The sequence below is a fragment of the Trachinotus anak genome, unplaced genomic scaffold (assembly GCF_046630095.1).
Source record: "Trachinotus anak isolate AG129_WGS33_773 ecotype Australia unplaced genomic scaffold, CSIRO_AGI_Tana_v1 ptg000004l, whole genome shotgun sequence".
Lineage (NCBI taxonomy): Eukaryota > Metazoa > Chordata > Actinopteri > Carangiformes > Carangidae > Trachinotus > Trachinotus anak.
The window spans coordinates 11,829,156-11,843,529 of record NW_027273855.1 but is presented as its reverse complement, the minus strand read 5'-3'; the positions used below and the strand labels follow the sequence as shown (position 1 = coordinate 11,843,529).

The window sequence follows — 14,374 nt, the reverse complement described above, 5'->3', positions numbered from 1 at the left end:
GACCTCTGCAACCTCGTATGAAAATCCAGTTCCATTACAGACGTTTGACAACGGTATTTCAAAGAACTGTGCAATTGTTCTTTATTCTTGATCATATATTATACAGCTCAGATTTAAAATTCTAAGGTTTTTTTGTTTCACCATAATTTTGAATTTGGCTCTTTAATTATTTAAATTGGTGTGACAGAGAATGATGCACAGCTCCTCTGAACTGAAATTCATACCAATACTTTCATACTAAAAATAGGATTTTTCCATTGCTAAAGAGATTTTGAAAAAAACAAAAAAACGCCCCCATTATTCCAAAAAACATGCATAGTTGCAGGCCAAGTAAATTATGTCACAGTTTAGACAATTTGCTAAATTGTTAGCATGTTTTTCATATTATCTGAAGTTGATGACATCCAGCAGGGATGTACTTTAGGTTTGTGTTGCATAGACTGTTCTACAAGCTTCTTCAGTCTCTGACCGGGCATCACAATGGTACTACAGGAGGACTTTAAAAAAAAAATTTTTTTTTTATCCATTCCGATTTTTAGTATCGCTGAATTGGTGTAAAAACAAATCTCCACAAGGACAGAAAAACACGAAACTCTCACAACCCTTTACAAACAAAAGCGTAGGATAAATTTCAATACAGAAAACATGACTTGGGTGTGTTGCCCCACAACTTCCTAAAAAATGGCACAGCAGCACCACCAACATGCAGAACATTAACACTACACTAACCAACCAGCCAGCATCAACACTACTTAGTGCAGGGCACTTTTTAAATCATTTTATGTAAAGGACCAAATCAAAGCTTTTTTTGGCATGAAAAACTTTAAAAATAAGAGCTACAAGCCGAGCTCAGTAAAAAAAAAAAAAAAAAAAACCCAAAAAACCCCAAAACATACATAAATAAACTTATATTAATCTAAATTGAGAGACAACAGATGATTAAAAACTCAAAACCTTTATTTTACACCGCAATTCTAAAATCGTTCAATATACAAAGTGAATTCTTGCTGGCATGTTCAGTCAGTTTTCCCTTTGAAAATCAGTCAGCTCATACATTTCAACCACTTTACAATCAAGGTAAACGAAATAACAAGAACACTTCCTGCCTTGTTGAAATGATTTTTGACCACATTGAAAAGAAACCTACTAGTTAATACTTCAGTGAGCTATCAGTAACTATTATGAGGACAGAAATAGTATTCACCAACAGAAATACATGCTTTAGTTTAAGGCAGGCTTTGGGTTTCACATGTCTGGAGAAAGAATAAGTATGACCACTGCCAAACTGCAGGCGTGACTTTGGTCCTATTTGTGACATTTGTAGGTATAAACAACTACGTCAGCCCAATTGAGTGTGGCCCACTCTAAATTTCATTTGGGGATGGTCCAAGGTTTCTTGCTAGTGAGGTGAAGAAGATCCTTTTCAGGATTTGGGCAGTGGTGCAGCAATTTCATTGTTGGTTTGCAGCGGCCCACCCACCAAAGTCTTCAGCTTCTCCATAAATGACTCCAACCGGATTCAGACGAAAACCTGGGCTGCCCGTGTCCGAGGTCCCTATACATGTGAATTAAAGTTTTGGCATTTAAATTAATGTAAAGTCAAAAATAAGTCACTGTCAAGAGGGTATTATACCTAGTCAAATTCAGTTTTATTTCAGACTTCCCTTTGATTCACAAAACATAGAAAATGCATTCGTAACCACTTCAAACACAATCTTCCAATGGGATCTTGTCAAACATTCACCACATCAACCTCTGAGCTCACTTGCAAACTTCAACACACTTTCAGTGTTTTTCCCCCCACACAGACTTCACTAACACAAAGTCACATTTTCACACAGAGAGGGTGGTAACAAGAAGAAAATAAACACGCAACCAGACACAGCATTCACATCAAATCAGACAGCAAGAGAAAGCTATGAAAGGATACAAATACTCATTGCACTTGACATTTCACTGTGTTTAAAGAATTAAGGTTGATAGAAAACGATGAGAAAAAGCAGAGACCTTAAGGATCTCGAGATGCAATAAATGTCCTTTTGATGACCATTAGGAACACACTCGTACTTGCTTCTTCCTCTCACACTCGCACAAAGCCACAGGTTCTTCTAAACTCTCGCAGGCATATGTCTCTTTTAAAAAAAAAAAAAAAAAAGAAAGAAAATCTTTGCACAAACAGTCCTTCTCACACTTGCTTTCTTTCATTTTGCTCTCCCGTTCGCTCACTCTCACTCGGTCCAACACCAATCCCACTCATTGATCTTGAAAAGCGACAAGAGCAGACAAGATTTCTATATCCATAAAAAGGGGAGAGGAAAAAAGAACACCCACCGTCTAACACAGTATATGCAGAGTGAAGCTGTGTTCTTTGATGACAAAGCATTTACACATGGGAAGAGGGGAACTGATACTGAGATCTGTCGAACATTGCTGCCAATGAGGCGCTTCCTCCCGGGAAATTGGGAAAGAGTTGATGAACTGCAGAAGAGATTTTCATGAAGGCGTTTCCAAAAGATGTCAAACAAAAACAAACAAAAAGATGCAATCAAATGCAGATATACAACTTACAGATATATAATTATGTCAAGCCCAATTTACAAGGGGCTGAGGAGCTCTTGAGATACTCGTGCATGTTTATAAATATTTATCTCGCATGCACAATCATCTCTGTGTAACATTTCCTCAAAAACAAAAAAGGTAGTGTGGCAGTTTCATCCAACAAACTAAACTTTTCACCCATTCAGTGCATGACTACATCATCTGTCACATGCATGTACAAATTTTCTCTTTAACAAAATAAAAGGCAGTGTATTTTTTAAATAATTTGAAAAAAGATATAAGCAGTTCCCCTCTATAGGTATACTTACCAGATTAGCCTAATAGCAAAAAAAGGGTCAACTTGAATCTATCTACATTCCCCAACTAGAAGACTTTGACTCCATAGATGTGCCAAAGCCAGAGCTGAAGCCACTGTTGGAAGCGGCGTTAGTGCCTGCAGCCCAGCCGAGGCTAGCTGAGCTGGGGCTGCTGTAACTGGTGCTGGCAGAGCTATAGGTCTGGTCTCGGGTTGTAGTGGCTGTGCCTGCCGTTGTGGTCAGACCCTGCTGGTTAGCCAGCATGCCCATCATTCCCCAACTGCTCTGCAGAGCTGCCTGGGCAGCAGCCACCATTGCCGGATTAAGACCGAGAGCCCCAAAGTTAACCCCACTGCTACCACTGCCTAGCCCACCACGATTACTGCCATAGCCCTGACTGAACCCACCAGCCCCAAACCGCCCTCGATCCATCATTTGCCTACTATTATTGTGTTTGGGCTCTGCATTGGAGATGTGCACGCTGACACCCTTGATGATCAAGTCCTCTCCACATAGGGCTTGGGCAACCTAAGAAATAAGTGAGGAGAAGATTACCACTGCAATCTGTAACTACTGTTAACTCATCAAATCTGATGATTTGGGGTGTGATACACCCCCTTAATACAGTTAATACTCCTTTTTTTTTTTATTCATATACCATATTTCAATGCTTGCAACTTGTATTAGTAACACATTAAAACTGATGCACCTGTCTTGTATAGTTTTTTTATAATTATCTACAATATAGAGAATAGTAACTACATAAACTTGTGATCATGACATCTACTAATATTCAAACGCTTCCATTCATGATGAATCTCACCTGGTCATCTGCAAATGTGACAAATGCAAATGCCCGGAAAGGTTTGGGGATGAAGACATCAGTGACTTCACCATACTGCATGAAGTACTGCCTCAGGTCATCAGTTGTCATGTCCTCTGTACAACGGCCAACAAAGATTTTACGGCTCCGCATTGGCTCATCAGGACATGCCTGAGAGGACAAAGAGGCACAGCCATAAATAAAATAATCTACAATTAAATTGTTTTTTGAAGTCCTGCTGCTGACTAATTTAGATTTGTTTCTGTGACATACATTAAGGTAAAAAAAAACTCCAGCAGTGAATGCAGTGAAAGTATAATTTCAAAAAAAAAAAAGGAAGAACAGACTAGCATGCCTGTATTTGTCATTGCACAGCTGTACAACAACATCTGTATAGATCTATACATGTCCTCAAAAGAAGGTAGCTGTGTGGAAGTTATTTTCTGTGCCAAATTTATAACTCTGCAGAGCTTTCTTGTTAGTGACAGTGCAACCAACATACCACGCTAATATGCCATGAGTGAGTATGCTTTCAATGTAGCAGTGATAGAAGGACACTAGTGGCTGCTGGGACAGGATAGCTCTCCTCAGTGAAATTGATGATCAGCTCAGCACGCAGCCCTGTGGAGCTCCAATGCTGAGCGTCAGGGTTGGGGAGTGATGCAGTCTGAGCCTGACAGCCTGTGGAAAATTTGTCTAAAAGTCTTCCAACCTGGGCTGACACCCGGGTTGAGCGATCTGCTCACCATTCAACTGGTGATGATTGTATTGAGGGCACAAACAACATCTTCACATATGTTCCATCACTGAGGTGTCTGTCAATTTTCTGCCTGTAGCCTGCTTTTGCCTCCTTGATGTCTCTCTTCAGGTTAGACCTGGTGACACTATATAGTTCATCATAGCCAGACCTGAAGTCTGTGTTGCAGTCCCTGGGGAGAAGCTTGACAATTTTTAAAATTTGCAATGTATTATCCTCTGCATCATTTAATGATTGTTTGCAATTTGTCCTCCAACCTTTTTAACATAACTTGTAAATACAAAACTGTTTACCACAGATGTTGACCTTCAACCACTTGGATATAAAATGGCATCACTTCATCATTTTATCCTGCCAGACATTTATGATAAATTGTGGTATAATTAGTGTATAAAATTGTGGGTATTGTGACCACCCAATTGTAATAAGTTCATCCTTGAGTCCAAATGAACATTTGTGCAAAATTTGAAGGGGTTCCCTTGAAGAGTTCACCGTGGAGGTCACCGTGACCTTTACATTTGACCACCATAATCTAATCAGTTCATCCTTGAGGCAAAATGAATGTTTCTAGCAAATTTGAAGAAATTCCCTCAAGGCTTTACTGAGATATCTTTTTCATGAGAATGGGACAGACGGACAACCCAAAAACATAAGTCCCCCGTCCCTGGCTGCCACCAGCGTGGAGGCAAAAAAATGAACTCAGCATTCACCATGTAAGATTAAGAAAGAATCAGCATAGGTGACCATTAAAACCTTATCAACTTATACTTGATTATCTCAATCATGAGGTTCCTGACTATTTTCTGTGCTAAAGAAATGGTGCTTAACTTACCTTTGAGTTAGGAAGTTTGCAGTCACACCATCTTCCATCAATCATGTGTCTCTGAGCAATGACTTTGGTTTGTGTCTCGTAGTCAGTGAACCGGACAAACCCAAAACCTTTTGAGTTACCAGTTTTTGCATCTCTCTTGACCTGTAGTGAACACAGATTAAAAGCATGCTTCATTCCCAATTTACACCAAACCATATATATAAAACACAGTCATGTCACAATTAAAGTCAAGTGAAGAAACATTGACAAAAAAGAAAATAATCACGGCCAGATGAGTCATCAATACCTGCACCATGATGACCTCCCCAAAGGTACTAAAATAATCTTTCAGGTCTTGTTCTGTTGTTTTCCATGGCAGCCCGAGGACAATGAGATCTGATGTCTTCTGAAAGCCCCTCTTGATTTTCACAGCTGAGGCAGCATCTATCTCATCCATCTTCCTTTTGTTATCTGTGAAGAATAAACAGGTACAAATTAAATGATGCACAACAAACAACATACACTACAGGGACAGAAGAATGTAAACCTCTTACAATTGAGTATATCATTCTAAACCATGGGCAATAATATGCTACCATAACAGCCTCCACTCTTCTGTGAAGGCTTTTCACAAGACTTCTGGAACCTAGCTGCAAGGATTTGCTCCCATTCAGCCTCAAGAATATTCATGTTTGGTGATAAAGCCTAGCTTGAAGATGTTGCTCCAGTTCATCCCAAAAGTGTGGGATGGGGTTGAGGTCGGGGCTCTAGGCATGCTAGTCACATACTTGCACACCAAACTCAGGAAATAATTTCTTGATGGACCTGGCTTTATTCACAGGGGCACTGCCATGTTGTAAAAACAACAAGTCTTCCACAAACAGTTGCCACAAAGCTGGAGGCAAAAAGCTATCTAAAAAAATAATTATATACCATACCATTTACAGTTCCCCTAACAGGACCCAGGGAGCTAGACCAAAACACACTCCATTAGTAATTTGTTAGGTACAACCAGCTACAATAAATGTAGTCTAATAAAACAAGCAACTTTATGGACAGTTGGAGGCTGTAGCTTGTGGCGCTGTTAAATTATATTGCACTATACCGAGAGGAGTTCCCAATATTTTGACCACACTATTATAATATAACCTCATTGATATCAAACACCTCAAAGTGTTAGGAAAAGCAATTAAACAGCAACATAACATAAACACAATTCCCAAAATGACAAGTTGAATCCATTCTTAACATTATAACCTTCATGTGGTAGAAGGATTCTTTGCATGGCTGCTGTATTAGCCTACTTGTAGCTTCTGTTTGGGGACAGGGCTGCTCATCATTTACTGCAGTTTCAGTAATAACTGGAAAAGCTCAAGTCACTTACACCGACACCCGACTCACCTTTGGGATAATTGACGACGTAGACCAGGTTACCCCAGTCATTCTCAGGTGCATGCAGGACACCCTCCACAAGCCGGACTCCCCTCATGCACTGGGACTCCGGGTTCCTGTACCGCAGTCCACAGGCCCCTGGAAACTGTGCGGCCACCGATGACAGCAATACAGTCCCATCGTCCTCCGAGGGGATCTCCATAGGCTCTTCGTTTTCATCCTCAGCCACACGGATGTACAGCTCCGACATGGTCTCTGAGAGACTGAGCTCTGGTCCAAGAGGGATCAGCTGATGGAGCTCGAGTTATAAGTAAACAATGAGATGATGCACACGAGTTTGAAACGTCGATCCTCGCTCAAGCTTACCTCTGCTAACTGAGTGAATACAAGAGCAGACAAGATTGAAATACAAGAGCAGTCAAACGCAGACAGACAAACTTGTGTGAAACACGCACTCCACAACTCTCTCACATGTAATAGATGGCGGCCATGAGAGCTCAATGTTTTCTTTCCCTCTAACGGCACGCGTAAACAAGTTAGCCAGCCCAGCTAACAAGCTAGCAAACTCAAGGCAGCTTCAAAAATGAATGAGCATCTAGTTTAGCGATGTGTCAACAAACACACGAGTCCCCCGCTTGTCTGCGAACGTGTGGCCGAAAATTGTACCTCAGTAACAACATCGACAACTTATCTTATTCCTCGAAATTTCAGCACAAAATCCTCAAACCAAAGCAGCAACCCTCACTAACCTCAAAGCTAGCTAACAAAATGGCTGCTCACCTTGTAAAGATGACATCATCGAGTTGGGAGGGCACACTGTTGATTTGATGTAGGGATGCCAAAAAATAAGAATGGAAAACATTTAGCTAAAAGTTTGGCTTCTGATCACAAGTTGTCGCTTAACTTTTTATAAACTTGGCTTAAAGATAGTTTGGTTAACATTATTGATCTTGTCGCGTCATATAACCTGTCATAGGCGCAGTTTAAAGCCCCGGGTGCACCCTTTGAAGTCTAACCATAAAGATTCTTCTTAAAAACTCAAACAAAAGGTGCGCACTGAAAAATATTTTCTACCCTGTAACTATGTATCATGTGAAAAATATTTTCCTCCCTTATTATATTAATTTGATCTTTTTATTCACTTGTGGGTAACATTTCAGATATTTGAATACGTTATAACTATTATAAAACGTGATTATGCTATGTGTAAGAGCCTAAAATGATATTTAGCTATCTAAATTTACACCCAACCGATCCATCAGTCTTTAAGCCATACCAATCGCATTCAGTGCAGTGTTTAAAGCTCTCTCAATTTCTTGTGTACATCCCAAACATTTCAGGATACATTTTGGAGAGAGGTGTATAAAATTATATAAGAAATCTATCTGATGGGATGGTGCAGCCATAGGAAAAAACCAACACCGCCAACAGTTTGATTTGAACATTTCCCTCAGTGTAAATATCATATTAATGAAGAGCTGGAACAAGGTGATACAAATACATGTGATTCTGTGGCATAGCATTATTTTAAAGATATTTTAGTTTAAACAATAGAAGAACAGTGGGTGTTAATGGTTAATTCACAATAGAACATCATCACAGACTATTTAATGTCAAAAGGTTTTCAAGTTAGAAGGTCTACAGCTGCTTTAAAACCTGTTTTTCACACGTTCTGAGGACAGTGATCTTTGTTTGTAACTTTTTTGTCACTTGCTTTTGACATGACAGAATAAACACACCTGTGTTTTTTTTCCCCTCCCCAGTGACATCAACCCCCATACGTTACCTATAAATAGGCCAGGGTCAGACTGACTGATGTTTTCGTCTGCGGAAGTGTCATGGATCAGATAAGATTTGGCATCCTTCTCCGAATGATGTGAGTGATATAGAGTTGCGGAAAAATTGACTTTAGCTATTCACCATCTTCACAATTTAAGCTCAATCTACATTATTTTCTATAGTGTTTTACAGTGTTTTATCACGAGGAATGCATTGTCCATTCAGAAAAGCGAATGGGTTGATACCCCAACTGCGAAATTAACAGGTAAACCTTTATTCTGTGGTAACTGCATATGTTTACAATGCTTTCACATGGTGGAAACTGGAGAAATCATACTTGCATTTTCAGAGGGAGATGTGTCATGTTTTTCTGAATACATGGAGATGTGGATTCAAAGTGCGAGAATTGAAGGGTTGGGAGTCTGGCTCTCTGGGGCCTTACGAGTCCGAGGTAATTGTTTCTGATGCATTAAATGGCAAATTATTATTATAAATATGAGATAACATGCTTTGCCTAAGAATTACCTTTTTCTTTCCATAAGTCAACATTGCATCTCTGGATCACCTAAACCTCCAGCTGTCTGCCTGTGGATTCTCACTGCACAAAGACCCTGACGAGAACTTTTTCGAGTCAGTTACACTGGATGTTTTGTCCAACAACTGGTATGTTACTCTTTTAAGAAATACCTAATCCATATGTACAGGCTCTGACGTTCATCCTTTTGCAGCCAGGCTCTGTGGTGACAAATGTCTGATTGTACTGTGACTATTCAGCATGGCTTCCATGTGCTTACACTGAATTTGGTGAAGAGGACAAATCGATTTGGAGGCAGACCGCACAGTCTCATAATGACATGCCCCGTGGTTTCTGTACTGCCCAACAGAGAGCGAGTCCAGTGTGACCCAGAGTATATTCAGGTAAATGCTATGTGAACATAATGTTAACATTTCACTGTTTTCATTTGGCATTTAGCCACATTTCAACAAAATATGCTTTGCTTTTGTATTCTGATGAGATTTGTGTGTGTCTTCAGGTGATCAGGCAAGTTCCCCATGACAACTGGAATAATGAGGTACTAATTAATTTTGTTCTTATAAATGTTTTCAGATACATTTGTTGATGTGTATGGATAAAAGAGGGATATAGAGAGAGAGAAAAAAAGAAAGAATGTGCTTTTGTGCTTGCATGGTTGGTTTCGCATCACAGTTGCAGTGGTCACTGTCTTTGAGTGATCACCTTGTTGTGGCTTTGGAGGATGCCAGCCTGATCCAGATTGACATTGACATGAATGGACCAGACATTACAGTCCAAGGCAGGAGGAAGGAGATTTTGAGCCCCATGAAGGTAAGGATGCTCACACATGATACTGCCACCTAGTGACCATTGGCAACATTACAAATGAAATTCACTAAGTTTTTCTGTCTTTTCGCTTAACACAGGTAATGGAAACTGATGGGGAATTCTTGGCCTTGAAGCTGGTCAGTGGTCAGTATGCCTACAGTATGGAAGCTGTGTGTCCAAAAGGTGGGTGGCAAACAGAACTGGAAGTTATTAACTAAAAGTACCGTGACAGCAATATAAAAACTGCTCAACTATAAGTAAAACTTGTACATTCAAACTCTTACTGTTAACAGGGAAATTATCTTCAAATACCCAATGCACTTGCTCTACAGAAAAACAGCCCATTTCAGTGATCTGTTATCACATGATTAGATTAATACTGCTCACTACTTTATATTTCAATTCAATTCAATTCAATTTTATTTGTATAGCGCCAAATCATAATATACATTATCTCAAGGCACTTTACAGGGCAAGGTCAAGACCTTACTTTGTTAAAGAGAAAAACCCAACAGTTCCCACAAAGAGCAAGCGCTTGGCGACAGGGGGGAGGAAAAACTCCCTTTTAACAGGAAGAAACCTCCAACAGAACCGGGCTCAGGGTGGGCGGCCGTCTGCCTCGACCGGTTGGGTTTAGGAGAGGATAAAAAAGAGGGGGTGGGGGGAGGAGAGAGGAGAGAAGAGAGAGAGAGAGAGACCAGGAACAGCTGTATAGGTAATGGTGTTATCAATAATAATGACAGGTAACAGTGGTTAATAGTAAAGATGAGTAGTGGTGGATCTGGATCCTGCTGCTCCCGAGGCAGAGATACCTGCAATGAAGTGACAAAGTTTAGCCCAGTGGTTGCCAAACTCATAGTCAGGCCCCCTCCAAAGGGTCAGGAGATAAATCTGAGGGGATCATAAGATAAGGATGGGAAAGAAGAAAAAACAAAGTTCTGCTACAAAAATAATTTGTATTCACTTTTTAAAGTTCTGAATGTTGCATAACATTTTATCTCTTTGGAAAAAATCTGAGCAGATATTTGAATAAAACCATCTGAGAAGGTTAGAGGTGCCATCAGACACTGCTCTTCCTTAAGGGTCACAAACTGTAAAGGTTGGTAGCCACCGGTTTAATCTTGAACAATAAATAGTATTTTATGAGCGTATTACATGTTTTATGTAAACTCTTCCAAAATGTAGATAGTAAATTCATCTATCAAAAAATGCAGTGCAGTAAAAATACTATATTTTCTTCCAAAATGTAGTGAAATATATATTAAGTATAAAGTAAGATAAATAAAAGTTCTTATATACAAGTACCTCAAAATTGTACTTTATCAAATGTACTTAGTTACTTTCAAGCACTGATCCCTGTAACACGTTTTTTCCCTGATGTAAATTTTAGTGACAACATCCACAGCAGAGGAGGCTGTGCTGCACATTTTCAAACAACGCATGGGACTGACCAAGCGAGGCCGTTCTGACAATGAAGGACTGACAGTCGGTCATGTGTCGGTGAACCAGACAGATAATTTCACTGTGCATGAGACGAGTGAATTTGTGACACTGATCATTCCTACAACCCAAATACTCCAGACTAAGGTTGGCGCTGAAACACAGTTGGCACTCTTACATTTCCAAACCAGAATTAGTTATCATGGAGGTCCATTTGGTGTCTTATAGTTGAGTCAGTTTATGACATATCTTTTCCCATAAGGATTCATTGCAGTGTAAAACATCTAAACCACATTTGTTTTACAGACCTGCGCACACAGCAAACTACTCCTGCAGTCATTCTACAGGGTGGATGTTGTGCTCACCTTCAAAGAGACAAATCACAAAATGCATTGGACCATGGAGAACACACTGCCATGCACAGGTGAGTGTTCTGCTGATGAGCACAGTAAAACTAAAGTGGTGATTAATTATTGGATGATATTTTGACCACGAGCTATTTCAAGGCTTTTACTGTAGTCACACCAGGCACTTAATTTTGTTTGTCGCTCAGTCACCCAATCTTTCAACTTTAGCATCCTTCATACACTTTAGAGTGAGACAGTAGTTAATATAAAAGTGATCACCATATGTATATATCAATTGATTATAAGAAACAACAAAAATATACATTTTGAGCTTATGTCTTAAAGACATGAGGGTTCTTTTTTCAGAGTTTTCTTTTAAGTATAACAGTATGTGCAGTATAAAAATAAATAACAAATAATGTTCATTTCAAAAGTCTTAACTGCTGGACATAAGATGTCTTCACTTCACTAAAAAGTCCATTTGAATTTCCCCCTTCAGTAAGTGAATATGAAAACAGCCTTCTACTGTCAAACTGCAGCACTGTGGACAGTGAAGCTCAAACATTTAAGAGGAGTAACAATAGGAAAAACAGTTTTGAGTTGAGGGGGGCTTTAACTATCAAGTTGGTGCAATAATAATAATAATAAAACAGGGATGCATTAGTTTATGGAGTTGCTGCAGGGAAGCTGAGATAGATTTTGAGTGTTGCTATGGGAAAAGTTTGTAAAATTGTGTAAATAAATTCACAGCCATTGATGTTCCACATCATTTTTTTAATGTAATTATTAAAAATCTAGGATCATAAATACAACTTTTGATGTTTATTAATGCCACCTTTACTAAGATTATGGACTCATACCTCCACAGCCAGGCCTGCTGCGTCAAATATCACATCCTCTCCTGGTCCAAACATCACAGCACTGTCCATGCTCACCTTTAAAAATGAGAGTTTAACAACAGAACAGGTATTGTTGGACCACTTTGCTGTTCCTGTGGGGAAACCAAACAAGAGCACTCCATTCGAAGAGACGACGGCAGAATTTTCAACCATTAGTTCACCTCACACACAGACAGAGGGCAGCAGTTTCAATTCCCACATTGAAGAGATGTCAGAGATTCAAAGTGGGAATTTATCTCCTGGGTTTGAGGGTGGCACCATCACTTCCATTGATGCAGCTGTAACAGACCTCCACACAACGGTTTCACATGAACAAGAATACAAACAATTCAACTCGACCAGGGGCAATAAAGACCAGCAAAAGCAGAGAAAACTGAAGTGGATTTGGTAGGTTTAGAAACCTGACAAGTGATCACCAGTGAACTATTTCAATATCCCACTTGCTTTAAGGCCTTTTGATTCACTTCTTTTGTTTTAATTCCGATTGGTGCCATGTGTTACGTGTCTGTTTGCTGTCTTGAAAGGTGATGCTGTGGTCAGTCAGTGCAGTGCAGGTTGATTATACAAGCAGAAATACAGCCAGACCTCTGCCAACCATTGCCCGAGGGTGGACATTATCCAGACACAGACAAGGCAGGCGTTAAATAAACATGTCTCTACCCGAGCAGCACAACAGGCTGATGTAGAGAAGACCCTGCAGTTGTTACAGCCAGTGCCACCTTCCAGAGAAGCCCTGTGTTACAGAAACTCACAAAGAATTGATTTTTAGGGACATAGAAGATCTTCCTGTCAAAGATGAATCTCAAAGTTTCAGTAGTTTCATGTTTTTTAGGGTGAACTTGATGCTTTACAAATGTGGTTTTTCGTCTGTCAAGGAAAACAAACCAAGTTTCCGACTAAACTGTAGACATACTACTACATACTGTGTACTCAGCTGCAGTAGTGTTGCTTTGTCTATCTTTGCTGTAGTATACTGTGCCAACAGAAGAGGGCACTATTGAATTTGTTTTCAGAAAACTCTCTTGACAGCAGCTTGCCTGTTTCTTTTCTAAATCAACCAGGTTTAAAGGTTTTTTGCAGTGGACTTATGTTCAATCTTTGTTGTTTTTTTTTTTGGTCTTCTTAACAACTGTGCAGTATGTTTAATTATGAAATACCCCTGAGAAATGCAAAATACAGTGTAAGGGGAAGTTCACTTTAATTTGGCAGTCATTTTTGCCAGTTTAGTCAATTAGTTGCTTGAAGTATTACCTTAAATGTATTCTTTATGAAATTACAAGTATGGACCAGATTCTGTTGTCTAAAATGACTGAAGATGTTTCACTTTTGTTTCCACCCTTTTTTTTCACCTTTTGTTATTGTGACCTCCTGGTATGCACCAAAGCGTCTGTAAATGATAACAGTGCAGTGTTACGCAGTTACAAGCATCATATACAATGGGCTGTGGGGCAGAAAATCTAAACTTCCTTGTGCCTTTGGTCCCCATCTGCTCAGTGAACTTATGGGCAGGAAATGGAATAAGTGGTGCAAAAAGCACGCCAACATCCCCAGTTCTTTCATGTGGCCTTTCTCGGCCATTACCCTATCTGTACTGACTGTTAACTGTCTTTACAAAGTTAAAAATCCCTTTCATGTTTCACTGTGTCTTTTTTGTTTTAATTTCAGTCAGAGCATATGGTTTGCACATCTGGGAGATGCTAAGCATGATGGCACCCAACCCCCCACACACACTGCTTCTGTGAAGTGATCCATATATGGTCTTCATTGTTATTGCTCATAATCACTCATCATTATTACAAACAAGTCCTGTCTTGATTGGCCGCCTTGAGTTTGCTGTGCAAAGAAGCTTAATAATGTGAACTTTCAGAATTTCAAACAAACAGAAGGCCTTTGGAGAAAGTGAAAACTTTTGCTAGTTTAATTCAGAAC

At 39.6% G+C, this 14,374-nt stretch overlaps 2 protein-coding genes across 7 annotated transcripts; one reads left to right on the top strand and one right to left on the bottom strand.

Moving 5' to 3' along the window:
* Positions 1–939: 939 nt before the first annotated feature.
* tardbpa (TAR DNA binding protein a) lies at positions 940–7,396 on the bottom strand. 5 transcript variants are annotated; one of them, XR_011690818.1, is made up of 7 exons: positions 6,648–7,396; positions 5,554–5,717; positions 5,268–5,408; positions 3,679–3,849; positions 3,299–3,383; positions 2,332–2,478; positions 940–1,555 (listed from the first exon to the last, which is right to left on the bottom strand). XR_011690818.1 is itself a non-coding variant. In XM_071475912.1 (7 exons), the coding sequence occupies exons 2-7, from the start codon at positions 6,886–6,888 to the stop codon at positions 2,384–2,386; spliced, it is 933 nt and encodes a 310-aa protein (XP_071332013.1). In that variant the 5' UTR covers positions 6,889–7,013; positions 7,110–7,249; the 3' UTR covers positions 2,251–2,383. The 5 variants fall into 5 exon arrangements, 3 of the variants coding, with proteins under 3 accessions (XP_071332013.1, XP_071332011.1, XP_071332012.1); XR_011690817.1 differs by having other exon boundaries at positions 3,263–3,383; positions 6,648–7,384; XM_071475912.1 differs by lacking the exon at positions 940–1,555 and having other exon boundaries at positions 2,251–2,478; positions 3,263–3,383; positions 6,648–7,013; positions 7,110–7,249.
* A 982-nt stretch (positions 7,397–8,378) lies between these two features.
* ciroz (ciliated left-right organizer protein containing ZP-N domains) lies at positions 8,379–14,065 on the top strand. 2 transcript variants are annotated; one of them, XM_071474995.1, is made up of 10 exons: positions 8,379–8,514; positions 8,600–8,868; positions 8,960–9,080; positions 9,192–9,335; positions 9,452–9,490; positions 9,625–9,762; positions 9,858–9,942; positions 11,150–11,346; positions 11,506–11,623; positions 12,415–14,065. In XM_071474995.1, the coding sequence occupies exons 4-10, from the start codon at positions 9,267–9,269 to the stop codon at positions 12,834–12,836; spliced, it is 1,068 nt and encodes a 355-aa protein (XP_071331096.1). In that variant the 5' UTR covers positions 8,379–8,514; positions 8,600–8,868; positions 8,960–9,080; positions 9,192–9,266; the 3' UTR covers positions 12,837–14,065. The 2 variants fall into 2 exon arrangements, with proteins under 2 accessions (XP_071331096.1, XP_071331095.1); XM_071474994.1 differs by lacking the exons at positions 8,379–8,514; positions 8,600–8,868; positions 8,960–9,080 and having other exon boundaries at positions 9,134–9,335.
* The last annotated feature ends 309 nt before the right edge of the window (positions 14,066–14,374 follow it).